This window comes from Vigna radiata, unplaced genomic scaffold, assembly GCF_000741045.1.
Source record: "Vigna radiata var. radiata cultivar VC1973A unplaced genomic scaffold, Vradiata_ver6 scaffold_276, whole genome shotgun sequence".
Taxonomy (NCBI): domain Eukaryota; kingdom Viridiplantae; phylum Streptophyta; class Magnoliopsida; order Fabales; family Fabaceae; genus Vigna; species Vigna radiata.
The window spans coordinates 236,511-253,227 of record NW_014543810.1 but is presented as its reverse complement, the minus strand read 5'-3'; the positions used below and the strand labels follow the sequence as shown (position 1 = coordinate 253,227).

General features: G+C 38.9%; 2 protein-coding genes across 2 annotated transcripts; one reads left to right on the top strand and one right to left on the bottom strand.

The window, feature by feature from the left end:
• Window positions 1-4,385: 4,385 nt before the first annotated feature.
• On the bottom strand, window positions 4,386-5,282 carry LOC106754892. Its single transcript, XM_014636959.1, has one exon. The coding sequence runs from the start codon at window positions 5,280-5,282 to the stop codon at window positions 4,386-4,388; it is 897 nt and encodes a 298-aa protein (XP_014492445.1).
• A 2,361-nt stretch (window positions 5,283-7,643) lies between these two features.
• Window positions 7,644-8,816, top strand: LOC106754891 (RING-H2 finger protein ATL11-like). The gene has a single exon (XM_014636958.2). It carries the CDS (start codon window positions 7,644-7,646, stop codon window positions 8,769-8,771), a length of 1,128 nt encoding a protein of 375 aa, XP_014492444.1. The 3' UTR covers window positions 8,772-8,816.
• The last annotated feature ends 7,901 nt before the right edge of the window (window positions 8,817-16,717 follow it).

The window sequence follows — 16,717 nt, the reverse complement described above, 5'->3', positions numbered from 1 at the left end:
GGATCTCTTAGATGCTTAGGCTCCTTTTCATCATTTCTAGGGTTTGCTTTTCCATTCTTCTTCCATTTTTCATCTAGTTTCACCATGAAAATGGTGAACTAAACCCTATTGTTATTGGGGGAAAATATGTAATCTTTTGATACTCTCTTTTTTTGAAACTCATGATTATTTATATGGTTTCCATATGTTTGATTGTTAATTGTTGGGTTCTCATCTGTGCTTAATGCCTTTATCGTTTAACTCATTCGATAACTATTGTTTGTCTTTATTGATACGGGGACGTACAGTAATGTCATGAACTGGTGAGTAATTCCTTGGTTTTGCAATACCACCTAGGGATAGGGGTAGGATGATCAATTGCGTTTAACTTGTGCTCTTTAATGCTGTATTATTTTCTAGGGGAGACTAGGGATAGCAATCGAGTAGTTAATATTAGGCTCTTTTCATCGAGGGATCGGGTTAAGGGTAGGCTAAGAAAGTTGCATGACAATTAATTAATCAAACTAATAATTCAAGAGGAGTAGATAGGAGAGAGCGGATAATGATGAAATTGTAAACCCCCAACAACTCCATTCATCCATTGTTTTCTTCTTGTCATTTGAATCAACCTTTTTTGCATGTTAATATTTTTGTTCTCAAATAAAATTAATTATTTTTATTTTCAAGTCTTATTAATTTAATTCACGTGAACGAGAAAGCCTTTCGAGTCTCTTGGGAAGAACGATATTGGGTTTTACCAATTATATTACATGAACGTTTTGGTACGCTTTCCAATCCGTCAACAAGTTTTTGGCGCCGTTGTGAATTGATTGAATTTGACTTGATTTTATGTTTATTTTTATTTTTGTTCTAATAAATGTTTTCTAGGGTTTTGTGCCTAATTTTTGCAGAATGCAGTTTGGACAATAATTTGATTTTGTAGGCACTCAATTCTACCAAAATAGTTTCGATCCCTGAAATGTGATGACGGACTTGAGCGTTTGTCAATAGTGTTGATGGACTTGGGCATCCATGAGGCGGCAGGACATGGTTGGTTGTTACTTTGTATAAACATAGAGAAAAATTGGTGAAATAAACATTCATCATATAGAATTAGGAATTAAATCTGGGTGTTTGTGAACTATAAAATATAGAAATATTGGAAAAACAATATTGTTCTAACTGTAATAGAATTTGAGGTGCGTAGCATTTCAAGTGTTTGGGACAACCTTGCCGTCAAGAAACTCCAGTCGGTGAGCTCCGTTCTTCAAATCTTCTATGACCCGAAAAGGGCCTTCCCAACTTTCTACTAGTTTGCCATGCGTGTGATCCTTTCTGGCATTTCCCCTCTTGCGCCATACGAGGTCTCCTTCAGTATAACTCCTTCGTTTGATTTTAGTGTTGAAACGCCTAGAGATTAGTCTTTTTTGAGTTGCGTTCCTCACCCTTGCCGCCTCTCGACGTTCAGTTATTGTGTCAAGGTTGACACGTAAATGTTTTTCATTGAGATCCATGTTTTGAATGTTCCTTCAGAGTGATGGTTCGCCAACTTCAACTGGTAGCATCGCATCAGTTCCGTAGGTGAGATTGAAGGGAGTTTCTCCAGTCAAGCCGTGCGGGGTACACTTGTAGGCCCACAACACTTTGGGTAATTCTTCCACCCATAACCCCTTAGCTGCTCCCAATCGTTTCTTCAGTTCAGACACTATGGTTTTGTTGGCGGCTTTGGCTTGGCCGTTTGTTTGGGGGTGTTCCACTGAACTCGTAACATGTTGGATTCCCACACTTTTCAGGAATTCTTCCAATTTGCGTTCGACAAATTGTCGACCGTTATCAGTTATGATTTTCTTCGGGATGCCGAATCGGCATATTAATTGCCAGATAAATTTTTGAACTTTATGAGCAGTAATTAACGCCAAAGCCTCCCCCTCGATCCACTTAGTGAAATAGTCGACTGCCACTAGAAGAAATTTACACTTGGATTTGCCGGTCGGTATGGGTTCGACTATGTCCATTCCCCATTGGGCGAATGACCACGGTGAAGTTATCTCGTGAAGTTTCTCTGGGGAAACCCGAAAGTCATTCCCGTGTGATTGACATGAGATGCACTTGCGAACGAAATCGACGCAATCGGTTTCCATCGTCGGCCAATAATACCCGGCTCAGAGTATTTTGGCCCTTAGTAGTCTAATTCCTGAATGAGCTCCACAGATACCGTGATGCAGTTCTTACATAACATATTTAGCTTCATCGTCAGATAAACATTTCAGTAGGGGGGAAGTGTATCCTCGTTAGTATAAGTCGTCCCCTATCATCATAAACAGGGCGATTCGCTTAGAATCGGTCGTACTGATTTGCACCCCCTGTTCTTGTTGGACCATCAACTGCAATATATCTTTTCTCCAACGGTTCTAGTCGCGGTAACATCAGTAGCGAACATTTCAAGTGCTGATTTATCAAGAGTGCTCTTGATAACCGAGGAGAGTGGTGTCTTTCCCCTGACGTGCGTCAATTTGGATAGGAGCTCTGCTTTGGAATTTTGCGATCTGGGCACACGGGAGATTGTGAAACTGGAAAAAATTTTAGTTAAATCACTGACCTTGTGGAAATATCGCAGCAAATGGTTGTCTTTGACCTGAACGTCCCGTTTAGGTGTCCCACCACCAATTGAGAGTCCATTTTGCATTCAAGTCGATCGATTTCCAACGCTCGAGCTAGGATTAATCCGGCGATCAGTGCTTCGTATTCTGCCTGATTATTGTTGAGTTGGAAGTTGAAAGAGATGGCTTGTTCGATGATAAGGTTGTCAGGACCCTCACAAACTATTCCTCCTCCTCCTCCTCCTCGTTTGTCTGAGGAACCATCAACATTAAGATACCATAATGGTGCTTCTGCTGGATAGGGTGACAGAACCTTGTGGTTCGAACCGTAATCCGAACTCAGATAGCTCCACCGACCATGCAACGATACGTCCAACAAGATCGGGTTTCCGGAGGATCTTGGCAACTGGATGGTTGGTACGTACAACCACCTGATGGCTCTAAAAGTACGGTCGGAGTCGTCTGGAGGCTGTCAGGAGGGCAAGAGCCACCTTTTCTACTTGCAAGTATCGTTCCTCCGCTCCTTGCAAAGTCCTACTGATGAAGTAGATTAATTTGAAATTTCGAAGTTCTTGGACGAGGGCAACGCTCACCGAGTGGCTAGTTGTGGCCAAGTATACCTGTAAGTCATATCCCTCCATCGGACGAGCCATAACTGAGGGGCTGGTGAGGATCGTTTTGATTGTAGAGAAGGTCGTTTCACACTGGTCGTCCCAATGACGTGGGATATTTTTCTTCATGTTTCTCAAGATAGGTTTGATGTGTTCGACCAGCTTTGGTATGAATCGTGAAAGGGCGGCTAGGCGTCCCACTAGTCGCTGCACCTCCTTCCGTTAGGTGAGGGTTGGCATTTCGAGCACCGCTCGGCATTTATCCGGGTTAGCTTCAATTCCTCTCCGTGTTATCATGAAGCCGAGGAATTTCCCGGCCGGCACTCCGAAAGTGTATTTCGAAGGGTTAAGCCGCATATTGTAGTGTTGTATCTGCTGAAAGACTTCTGCCAAGTCTTGAAGGTGTTGTTGATCTGAATTGCTACGTACAACCATGTCGTCCACGTATACCTCCATGCATCTGCCTATCTGGTGATGGAAAATATTTTCCATAAGGCGCTGGTAGGTTGCCCCAGCGTTCTTAAGGTCGAATGGCATCACCTGATAACAGTAGTTAGCTCGTTCGGTTATGAAAGCTCTTTTTTCTTGATCCGGAGTGTACATCATGTCCTAACACTCCATCAACTAGCCGATCGACGCTGGGAAGAGGATATAAATCCTTAGGGCACGCTTTATTTAGGTTCGGGAAATCCACACACATTCGCCACTGACCGTTCGCTTTCTTGACCATAACAACGTTCGCTAACCAGGTTGTATAAGGAATTTCCCGGATGAATTTTTCCTTGGTTAATTTGTTGACTTCCTTTTGTATGGCGTCCCTCTTTTCATCGCCGAATCTCCGTTTTTTCTGTGCCACTGGTCGGGCTTCTTTGAAAACAGATAATTTATGCGTTATGACGCTCGGGTGTATCCCAGGCATATCGGCGGCGCTTCATGCAAACAGCTTGAAGTTGGTGCGTAACAATTCTGTTAGGTTCCGCTCGTCTTCCAGTTGTAGTCCAACGCCAATGGTTGTGGTTTGATCTTCACTTCGCCCAAGCATGAACATCTTGACCTCGCCCTGGGGTTCGATCTGATCGTCTGTGTTCGTTCGAGGGTCTAAGTCGACCAGTATGGTCTCCGATTGTCTGGCTTTATTTTGAGGGATGAATGGTGTCATTTTTAGTTCGGCAACATAGCACTGCCGAGCTGTCTTCTAGTCTGCTTTCACTGTACATATGTTCCCTTTTTCGGACGGAAACTTCATCGCCAGGTGGGGAATGGACATGATTGCACCGAAAGCATTCAGGCAAGGTCGTCCGAAAATAGCATTGTAGGCGGTATTGGCTTCCACCAGTAAAAACCGTACGCGTAGTTCTTTCGAACGTTCTCCCGTACCTAGTGGTGTTCGTAGGTCCAAGTATCCCTGAGTGTCTACCCTTTCCCCGGCGAACCCTACGATCTGTTCATTAAAAGGGGCGACGACATCCTCTGAAAATTCCATTTTCTGGAACGTGGACCAGTAGAGTATGTTGACTGAGGTTCCTTGGTCAATCAGAACTTTGCTAACATCATATTGTGTTATCCGTGCGGTAATGACCATAGGGTCATCTTGGTCAGGATCCGGGGCATGGAAGTCTGCGTTGGTGAACGTGATGTCCGGAATTGATAGATGGTGACGGCTTACATTGTGAACACTTTGCAGGTTTCGCAGATGCCTTTTCCGGGTAGAGGATGACGCCCCTCCCCCAGCAAACCCTCGAGAGATCGTATCAATGCGTCCCCTAGCTGGCCTATCGTATGCTCTTCCTCGGGAACGACTTCTCGACCGGTCTGTTGGCCGAGTGGTTTTCTCCGGACTTCTTCGAATGGGCTCCTTTCTAGGGGAGCCTCTCGCTCGGATAAGCCTCTCTAGTTCATCCTTCAGTCCTTGACAGCCTTCGGTAGTGTGTCCCCCATCATCGTGGTATCTGCAGATTTTAGTATTGTCTGCGTCCACGGGTGTCTCTCGTCTTCGTACGAAAATGAGGTTGGCTTGTAGGGCTTTGTCAAATATCCTTTCTCTAGATGTGTTGAGGTTTGCATAATGGTCATAGCGGGGACCTAACGGCATCGGCAGGTTCCTTCGTGGGTTTCTTTGCAGTCAATCTCTTTCGCGAGGGTGCTTTACCTCCTTTCTAATCTCGTTTGTTGGGGTTTCTGACGTTTGTTTCCTGCAAGAGATTCTCTGATCCTCCATCTTGATGTACTTGGTCAATCTTTCTTGGAGCTCTTCCATCGTTTTAGGCTGTCTGGTGTATAGATGTTCCGAGACATATCCCAACTTTATACAGTTAAGGAGATTGCCGATAATGAAATCATGATTGACACCCTTCACTCATCTTGCTGCATCATTGTATCTTTGCACGAACACTCTCAAAGTCTCGTCTTTGCCTTGCTTTATATTGACGAGGTCGGCGGGGGTTAGCTCGTCTCTTGGGTTGATGGCATATTGCTTCTTGAACAGAGTAATGACAGTGCGGAAACTATCAACTGAGTTAGGGGGAGGGTGTAATACCACTCCAGAGCTTCTCCTTTCAAAGACTGGGAGAAGGCCCTACACTTGACCGGGTCGCTGTTGGAGTAATAAGCCATGGAGTCAATGAAGTTTCTGAGGTGATGCTCGGGGTCAAAAGTGTCGTCAAATTGTTCGATGGAGGTAGGAGGTCTATCGGGCATTTGGGCTTGCATGACGACATCAGTGAAGGGCAACGGGTTGGGTGACTGATCGTTTCATGGAGGCGTGTGTCTGTCGTGTCCGTTATTCTGGCTTCCTTGAGTCTCGGACATTTCAGGAGTCGCACGTTGCACCCTCAGCCGGGCAATTTCTTCGTTTTGCTTCTGTTGTGTCTCTTACTGTTGTCTTATAATCTGGGCTTATTCCTCCATTCGTTTAGCCTGGGCTTGTTGAAGCTCCTGTTGTTGACGTATGGTGCGGGCTTGTTCTTCCAGCTGTGCTTGGAACTCCCGGATCATCTCCATCTGGTTAGGGTTGTCCATGCTCCTCGTGGTGACCATTGGGATTCTTTAAGTCTCGGCCCCACGGTGGGTGCCAAAATGTTTCGGAGTAAATTTTGGGACCGAGACACTGACCTGGATTCTGCTGCTTTCTGGTACTGGGTCGCTTGGCTTCTATTTTCCGCCGCACGTTCCTCGAACCGTCCGTCGCGCTCCAAACTCTGACCAAAAAGGGGGGGTACCTGCAAAGGCACTCCGACGCTTAAGTTAGGCGTCTGCAGTAGGATGCTCTCAGCTCTCAGCAAAGCAATGCTCAGAGTGAGGTAATTTGGTAATAGAGTTGTTGTGTGAGGATGATGAAAGTGGAGAATGAGATGAGTGTAAAACGTACCTCGTTTGAAGTCTTTTGCTCTTTATTTACAGGCCTTGAGTTGATATAAGATTAACATAATATAAACAAAATAAAATATAAACAAACTTACTTGATTACAGACAAACAACTTCCTTTATATCTCTAATTAGATATTATTTGATTTTCCAGTATCTTTAATAAAATCCCTTTAACGTTGGTGGTTATGGGCCCAATAAGAATGCGAGCCTAATAAAAATTGGCCCAATTACGACCCAGTATAATGGGTGACTTAGTATCTTTTGTAACTGGGCATTTATTTATCATAATTGACCGGTCCTCGACCGCTTACCATACATCACACCTGTCAAGTATTGCACGTTCAATGTACATGTGGTTTCGACAACGAGTATAAGTTTTAACACATGGGAAGAAGCGAGTGAGCGATGTGACACGGATCGTTTGGGTTCGAAAAAGCCATAGTACAGATACTATTTTACAGTACTTGGGAAGAAAAAAATATTTAAGTTAATCAAATTAAATATATTTTCCTATTAATATATCATGTGAAATCATTAATATAATCAAACTTTGTTTTATGTTTTTATGTTGTACATTTTTATTACATGAAACTAGCCCGACTCATGTCCTAAATTCCTCCCCGGATTATAACTTATTGAAAACATATTTTACAATATGGTTTTAGCATGTTTCTACGCTTGGCCTTTCCGTTAACCACACACCACTAATATTTTACCACACAACAAGTAACTAATGTTATTCTTTGGCCATGCACAATATAGAGGAGCCAAATCTTCTTGGCTTCCCAAACTAATGAGAAATTAACATTTTTAAAATATTCATATCTTCCAAATTTACACGCTTTCTATAATTCGTTGGGCAAAATGCCCACATTTTCTACCAAAACCACCAATTAAACACACAAACACAATTATAATATTCATGCATATCTTTCCTTTCTTCTTTCTTCCTCACTTAATGATTACTCGAACAGATCAATACATCAACACAAGAACAAATTACCAGTGATCATCTTTTAACTTCAACGAAACCGGTTATTTTTACATGCATGCAACCATATGATACATAAATAACAAACAAATGAGCATGCAAAAAGAGAGTCCTCTCATTAGACTCCACAGTTTCGACCAAGGCCATGCATGGCTCGCTCTCTTGCACCTTCTCATTCACATGTCACCGCCAGTAACCGGTCAACCGGTAACTCCGGCAATAGAACCCGACAGCAACAAATCCGTCATCGTCATCATGGTCATCATCGCCATAATGTTCCTCATCTCAGCCTTAATCTCTCTCTACTCTCGCAAATGCTCCGACCGACAAGCGATGGCACGTGGCACACTCGACCTCGCCGCATCCACTGGCGCAACCGGTAACCCGTCGTCGCAAAGCGAACCCAGCGGTCTCAGCCAGGCCACCATAGAAACCTTCCCCACATTCCTCTACTCCGACGTGAAGAGTTTCAAAATCGGAAAAGACACTTTAGCATGCGCTGTGTGCTTGAGCGAGTTCCAAGACCACGATACCCTTCGTATGATCCCCAAATGTTGCCACGTGTACCACCCCAATTGCATCGACGTGTGGTTAGCTTCTCACACCACTTGTCCAGTGTGTCGCGCCAACCTCGTTCCACAACCTGAAGACTTAGACACGAACACGAACATGCTACCCATGTTGTCCATTCAGGTACCCGGTGAACATGAAGATGAAGACGAAAGTGGTGAACATGAACACGAGAGTGTTGTCAGTGAGGAAGGGAAAAGAGGTCATGCTGAAGTGGAGTCACCGAAGGTGGATTTGCTTCGGAGGATTCATTCGTTGCATCAGAGTCGTCCGTCACGGTCGAGATCCACTGGGTTCTTATCCTCTCTCTTGTTTCCGCGATCGAACTCAATGGGGCAATTGGCGCAGCCAGGGGAGAACTATGAGAGGTTTACGCTAAGGTTACCGGAGGAGGTACAAAGCCAGATGATGAACTCGAGACTTAAGCGTGCGAATAGTTGTGCATGCTTTACAAGAATGAGCAGTGGCACGTGGGGGTATAGAACGAGAAGCGTGGGAAGTGGACGTGGAAGAGGGTGTGTGCAGTACGAGAGGTTCAATGGTGAGGAACAATGGGGTTTCACTTTGACCTCACCGAACCTCGTTAAAAACGGTTCGAATAGATCCTCCAGAAAATCACTGGTAGATAATAATCCTAATGAAGGATCCTCTTAATTCTTGCGTCTTGGGTACCTGTTTACATTCAAATCAGGTTTTTACCAGTTTTGAGATCATACCATTCCTATCCTACATGATCAGGATTATCTCTTCTACGATACCTGTGATTTTGTACTAAAATAGATTTCAACGTTGGAGAAGATGATGAATGTTCTTCTGTGTTTGATGAAACTATTTCTTTGATCACTTGGGTAATGGAAGATTTGTTTCACGGATGTTCTTTTATTCTTTTGTAATTTCTAAAAAAAGTTTAAATCATTAAATTTACATAAATTGAAACAATTTTAAAAACTACTTTGTAAAAATTATCTCTTCTGTAAATATTTTAAGCTTTTACTTTTAATTTTTGGTTTAATAGGTTCGGAGGTCCCTATATTTGGAGGTTATTTGGAGGTTTGTTTCAATTGGGTCCTCCAATCTTTGAAGTGATCAATTAAGTCCCTAATTTTGTCAATTTGAATCAATAAAAGTCTTTCTATTAGATGCAGTTAACGTCGTGAAGTTTTTGAACATGTGTCACGCTGACGCTTCCAGGTGGCATCGTTTCAAGTGCATAGGTGGATTATAAAAGGGTGAAATCCCAAAATTAAAAGGGTGTATTTGAAGGTGAGATTTAGGGATTTCACCCTTTTATAATCCACCTATGCACTTGAAACGGTGCCACCTGGAAGCGTCAGCGTGCCACATGTTCAAAAACTTCACGGCGTTAACTGCATTTAACAGAAAGGCTTTTATTGATTCAAATTGACAAAACTATGGACTTAATTGATCACTTTCAAAATTGGAGGATCCAATTGAAGCAAACTCCCAAATATAAGGACCTCCAAACCTATTAAACCTTAATTTTTCTATAAAATAATTTTATTTTCTAAATAATATTATTTCTTTTTTTTTCTTTTATAAGTGCTTTGTGTTAATTTGTCAAAAAAGAGCCTATATGGTAGACACAAAATTGAAATTGTAAATGAAATTTTAATTAATTTTGTAACTAAGGCTTATGGAATATTTAAAAATATAATGGATTATAAAATTGAACATAGGAGAACTTCCACTGTACTAAAAGAGAACAATGATTTTAACTGGATAATGAGAAAAAAATTCACCGATGGTTATATATTTGAACTTGGAGTAAAGATCAACAAGGTAAACAATTATTACAAGATCAACCAGTGAAATCAAATTTTCTTATTCTTGATATGGATGGCAATGAATATGGATGGTAATGAAGTTGGATGGTTGAAAAAATTTTTAGTAAGCATTCTATTAGAAATGAAAATAATCTCATCCATATGAATACATTGTTATCCACAAAGGTTATAGTTAAAAATAAATATTATAATGCAAAGAAATAACATATACAATTAAAATATAATTTGCTGAAAAACCTTGAAAGAATTGAAAATTTCCATTGACTATATAAAGTTACAACAAAATCTAGAAGATCTTTTAAAAAAGCTTAGGGAGAAACATAATTTTATAACTATCAAGGTGAATGAGTTTTCTCGAATAGTTCTTTCAATCTCGGATTTGTTTTCTCGAATGTTGCATATTTACAACTTCCCATTTTGTTGTGTTAATTCACAATAAATATGCATCTGCAATTAGTGGAACAATGAATTGATCTGGGTCTATTTTACCTATAAATTGGCATATTCCTACTCTTCCAAAATACATTTTTTTAGTCTCATTTCATTTACTCTTTCTTCTCTCTTTTTCTTCTTCTTATATCTTGGAATATTATTCTGAAAGAATGTTTATTACTAATAATTCTAAGTTTCTTGAAAAATCCATAAATATATCCTGAAAAACTTATGAAATACATAATTAATAAATCCTTAAAAACAATAATTATATACATTTTAGAAATCAAGTTTTGTGTACATTTTAGTCAACATTTATAACACATTATTTTTACATGGTAAAATTTCAAATACACTAAAAAAATAACTATTTCCCTGCACAAAATATATATATATATATATATATATATATATATATATTTATTGTGACTTCCAAATAAATATGATGGTACAATTTTATATAACACATATTAAGAAGTTCACAAGATAAACATAGTAACATATAAAACTTATGGTGTGGAGAAAGAATAAAAACCTTTTAGATAAAAAATAACCTTTCTCGGTCTCAATATTATACTCAAATATCTTTATATGAAGCACTTCATTGAGTTGTGTAGCGATTTCTGGTGCTTAAGTCTCATCGCCACGTATTTAAGGTTGAGGCATTGTTTTTAACTTGATTTAATATATTAGTAATTAAACATGATCCGAGACTTCATTACTGTACAATGGATAAGCGACAAACAAATTTTGTATATACAGTATTTGATCATTATCTATAAATTTTGTATATACATAGATTAAAATGGACTTTGAGGAAATAGGGATTTTAACGTAACAAACAAAAACTATAATCCTAATGAAAAAACATATGATGAAAAGATAAAACAGCTAAGTCTGAATATTCTAACTGAAATCGAACAATCTTATCTTAAGACTTTGAATACATAAAGTAGTAAGCAAAAATGTTACCTATCTATATAAGAATCCGTCTTTAAAAAATTGAGTAATTAAAGTTTACTATAGTAGAACAATAATACAGTTTGTATTATTTTGGCAATGAAGCTGACGAGGAACAGGTATATAGAGGACAATTCAACGGAAACAAGTACTCTCCCCACATGCTTAAGAATCATATCGAAACTGCCACTTCATTTCAGCGATTATACGTATAACCCTATCACTACCAGTGTCACGTAGTTAAAAGTAGATTCCAGATGCTTCATGTCTGCTGTGTGCCTCTTTTTCATCAGAATAAAGGAATCTTTTACAAAACAGCATGATACACTTACGTGCCAAAATGGTGATACTGCAACATTACCGTAAAACCAGTAAACTGGTGAATCTACTCACCCAAAACCTACAACTAACAAAAACCTACACCTAACAAAAAATCCTAGCTCATTCATTATTTCTGCAACACTTCTCACCTAAGCATATGCAAAATTAAAGCACTAATATCCGCCACTAGCCACAGCTGAAAACAGTAACCCCAATCCCAATTCTGCATCTCCTAGTATTTAACTATATGGGTTACTAATTCTGCATGATCCGGAATTCTAGACTTTTCCACTTCTATTTTTCTAAATGCAGTCTAGTAAAATGATTTTCAAAGATCATCTAAATGCTACATGGTAAAATAGTATTCACTAGTGCAAAAACGCTGTTTAACGTCACTCCATAGACATCGGTTATTGGGTCCACTGACGTAACATGATGACCGGTGACAAGTTCGTAAATAAGTCGGACATATAGACGTCGGTGCTAGATATAACCGATGATTAAAACACTATAGACTTCGGGTCGGGGACCTTACACAGAGACGTCTAAAGGTCTGCTAGGAAGGTGAATAGTTGCGATATAGACGTCGGATAAGGACACCGCGACGTATATAGTCTAGTTCACACGTCGAGATGACAACAACTAACGTCTATAAGTCGCAAAGGTTGGTGAATAGTCGCGATAAAGACGTCGGGTGGCACCAACAGACGTCTCTAACCTGACAGGTAGTTGAGTGTCATTAATGTTCTACGACATAGACGTCGGTGCCCCCTCCTAACTAACGTCTATAGCCTGACAGTTAGGTGAAACCGTAATAATTATTCTGCAATATAGACGTCAGCTACCAGCCAACAAACGTCTATAGGAATGCAAAGTTCGATAAGACGTCAGGGGTACATAGACCGGACGTCTATAATCTGCGGCAATATTAATATTTAAATCATAAAGATGTCAAATTAGTGAGAGGACCAACGTCTATAATATTATAGACGTCTGGCGCATAGGCGAACCGACATCTATAGTAACTTATACTTTAGAGCGCGAACCCGCGAGAAGTTACCACTATTCATCGTCTTCTTCGTCGAGCTTTTCTCCACCGTGACATTATATTGGAGGTTCGTTTTCTCTATTTTGGACCATTTAAATTTAGTTTTGCTCCAATTGAATTAGTCTTTGATGAAAAATCTTTCATTTGAACCGATTAAAATTAGATTTGGTTGCGTTTTGTTGCAGTTTCTGGCGTCTTGTTGGGTTGCGTTTTGGACTGTTTTTGGCCTGCTTTTCTGACCTATAATTGGGCGTGCACTACTTCATTTCCCTCAATTGGTTATATATAATCTGCTAAAAAGGTTAGCTTGTTTGTTGAAAACTTAATTTGTATGGATATTATTTTCTTTTATGTATACATGTTGGCATCAGTAAACTTGCATTTTATTGGCTTTTTTTGTATTATTTCATATTGACTTTTAGGTATGCATGTGTTTGCAGATTGTTAATATATGCATGTGATTAAGTTTAGTTGTGTTATTATAATTGGCATGCATTAGTATCAAATCACTGAGTGAAACTTAGTTCCCGTTTGAAATTTAACACAAACGATTAATATTTTAATCGTTTGTCTTAAATTTTGAATTGTCTGATTGGATAGTTTGGGAAAATTATTTTTAATAAATTTGCTATAACATGTACTTGGAGTTTATGCATAAGACTGATGAAATTTCGGTTCATTATTTGTGTTGTTCTCCAGATGCATATTTAATTGTGGTCATCCATAACTACTTTCAGTTCATGTATTTCAGAGACCAATGCGAATTGCTGCCAAAATTTTACCAGAATTATGATGTAGACTTCTTTGCACATGTCTTAGCAATTTATGAAAAATAATTTTTCTGAATGGGTAGAGTCTAACCTTGTGAGAGTTAAAAATTGAAACTGATGAAGTATGTTACGAACATAGTATGGATTGAAACTGGATGAATGCACGTCGCATCTCTGAAGAATATGAGAAGGGTGTTTCGGTGTTCTTGCAATATGTTAAAGAAAATGCAAAGTTTGTGAACGGGGAATATTTTTGTCCTTGTGTTTGTTGTGTTAATCAATTACGACAATACTTAGGCAATTTGCATGACAATCAATTCATGTTCGGCATAATGAGAACTTATACCGTTTGGACTTGGCATGGAGAAGTACTGGACCAGCCTACCACGTCACGAGGAACGAATTATATGGATGAATGGATGACTGATCATTTAGAGAACATGATACGTGATGTTGGTGAAGAAAACTTTGGACGAGCTAATTTGTATGATTCTCTTATTAATGATTTAGAACAACCGTTGTACCCAGGCTGTTCGAACTTTACACGTCTGTCTGCAACATTGAAGTTGTTTAGTTTAAAAGCAAGGAATGGATGGAGCGATAAAAGTTTCACAAAGTTGTTGGAGTTGTTGAAAGAGATGCTTCCAGAAAATAATACTCTACCTATTCGTAATTACGAGGCGAAAAACTTTTCATGTCCAATGGGTCTTGAATATGAAAAGATACATTGATGGGTGTCGCACCCCATGCAAATTTAATGTGCATAAAGAATGCAATATAAACTAGGAAGTGACTCCTAGGTCGTCTCTCAAGGACCAAATTGTGGTTCGAGAATCAGGTCAAACACGAAGTGGGGGGTTGAAAGGTTTTGTGAATGAGAATTAAACTAAGTTAAAACTGAAAATTAAATGCAACCAAACATACTTGAAAACATTGAAATAAATGGACAAAGCATGAAGACCGAACGGTCCTACAGATGACCGAATGGTTCTACATTGAGACCAAACTATCTCTAAACCAAGTGAGGAAATTGGAAATGCAAGAAGATAAAGAAACCAAACAAAATACACAACACAGTGAACGGAAAAAGTAAATTGAACACTGCAATAGATAAATATCCAAACACAATTAAAGCTATTAAAATGTAACAAGTAAGTTAAACATTAAAAGCAATTCATCATGGTAATAATGCAATAAAAAAAACTTAAAAAGTAAAGGAACTAAAATGCTCATTCATCTTTTATCACTAGCCATGAGGTGTTGAAAAAGAAATGAAAGTACTTCTAATTAATTAAAATAAAGAAAGAAAAGTGCTTTATTCTAAAAGAAAAAAAAAGTGTGCTTCCTCCAAATAAAATGTGCGCTAATAAAAGAAATGCAACTTTCTAAAATGAAATTTAATTCTTTAGTCGTCACCGTGGAGCCACTTCTGCTAGCAAAATGAATGCACCAACATCCAAAATGAATTCAGCTCTCTCTCTCTCCTCGGTAAATTAACGCATCTTTCTAAAAGAAATTGAAAATGATAGGCACTGCACCATGTGTTGGCTTCATGCCCTCCATCAATCAACGTGTACAAGCAAAATGAAAATCTGCATTCTCCTAATAAAATTAATCACTGCCTATCCCAATGAATAAGCACCATGCTTTTCTCCAAAAGAAAGAACATAAATGCAATCACCATGCAAAACCATAAAAGTGAATCAGCTTTTCTAAAAGAAAAATCAATGTGCTTATTCCAAAAACAAAAATCACCGCTTGCGTAAATCTTAAATGAAGTCAACATCTAAATTTTTAAACCAAAGCCACATAATAAAATGAAAATAAAGCTCCACTAGTTTCTCCTTTAATGAATCATCACAATCACCTCTTGCTTGAATCAAAATGAAAAATGCTTAAAATTTCCATCAAACATTCGAAGTAAAAAGCCTAACGTCAGTGGCGGCTGGAATAGGTACAATCTCCTTCATCCAAAATCAAACAATGAAATTAGAACCTCCATGGAAAAGAATGTTCCAAGCCAAGTGTGAAAAGAAAGTGATGGCCCCCTCCAGGACCTAGGCCGTGTGTGCCTCTAAATGTGAGGGTGGGGTCCACCCTAAAACCCTAGGGTTACAAGTGTCACACTACAATTTGGGCCCATCTTTCCAAAATTGGCCTAAGATGCAAAGAGTTTGTCTAAAAAGTTTTAAACAACTAAATTACAATACAAAATAATTTTAAAATGTCTAATTGGAGAGTCTTGAATTATTTTGTCTCCTTCCCAATACCCCAAAATATATCTCCAAAATTTTCCCTGCAATTAAAAATGCAACTAATTAGCTCATATATTCAAATTAATTAGAATTAGAATTTTCGATTAAATTAAGCACAATTAACAGAAACGGGAAAATACCGGACAATTAAGCACAATTCCCTGATTAATTCCAACACAATAAACTAAATGAAGTTAAGAAAATATTGACTCATCATACATGCTTGTCCCAATGATTGTTTTGTACGTAAAGGAGTTTGCTTCGCTAAAGTATTGTCCAACATGTGGTTTAAGCCATTTTAAAAAGAAATCTGACAAAAACATTGCTGATGAAGGTAATGATGGTGCACCTGCTAAGTTGATGTGGTATTTGCTTATATACCTAGGTTCAAACGTATGTTCTCTATTAAAGAAGATGCAAAGAACCTTAAATGGCACGTTGTTGGAAGAAAGTGCGATAATATTCTTCGACACCCAGCAGATTCAACAGAGTGGAAGAAGATCGATGAAACATTTCCAGAATTTGGTGTAGATCCAAGAAACTTAAGTCTTGCCCTTGCAACTGATGGTATGAATCCTTACGGGAACTTAAGTAGCAAACACAGTTCATAGTCAGTTATGTTGATGATATATAATCTTTCTCCTTTGTTGTGCATGAAGAGAAAATATGTCATGTTGTCAATGATGATATCGGGTCCTAAACAACTTGGCAATGACATTGATGTTTACTTGAAACCTTTAATCGATGATTTGAAATTGTTGTGGGAAGAAGGTGTCGAAATGTTCGATTTAGATGTAGAACAAAATTTTCGATTGCGGGCAATGTTGTTTTGCACTATTAATGATTTCCCAACCTATGGAAACTTGAGCGATTATAGTGTTAAAGGGCATTATGCATGTCCGATTTGTGAAGAAAAAACTAGTTACTGTTAACGGATTGGCAAGCGTACTAAATCGTATCAAGTAATAATAAATGGTAAGTCCAAGTATCGTTTTCCCAAGAGACTCGA

Bases quoted from the DNA above. Each gene is read 5' to 3' on its own strand.
- LOC106754892 (XM_014636959.1), bottom strand. From the start codon at position 5,282: ATGCCGTTAGGTCCCCGCTATGACCATTATGCAAACCTCAACACATCT.
- LOC106754891 (XM_014636958.2), top strand. From the start codon at position 7,644: ATGCAAAAAGAGAGTCCTCTCATTAGACTCCACAGTTTCGACCAAGGC.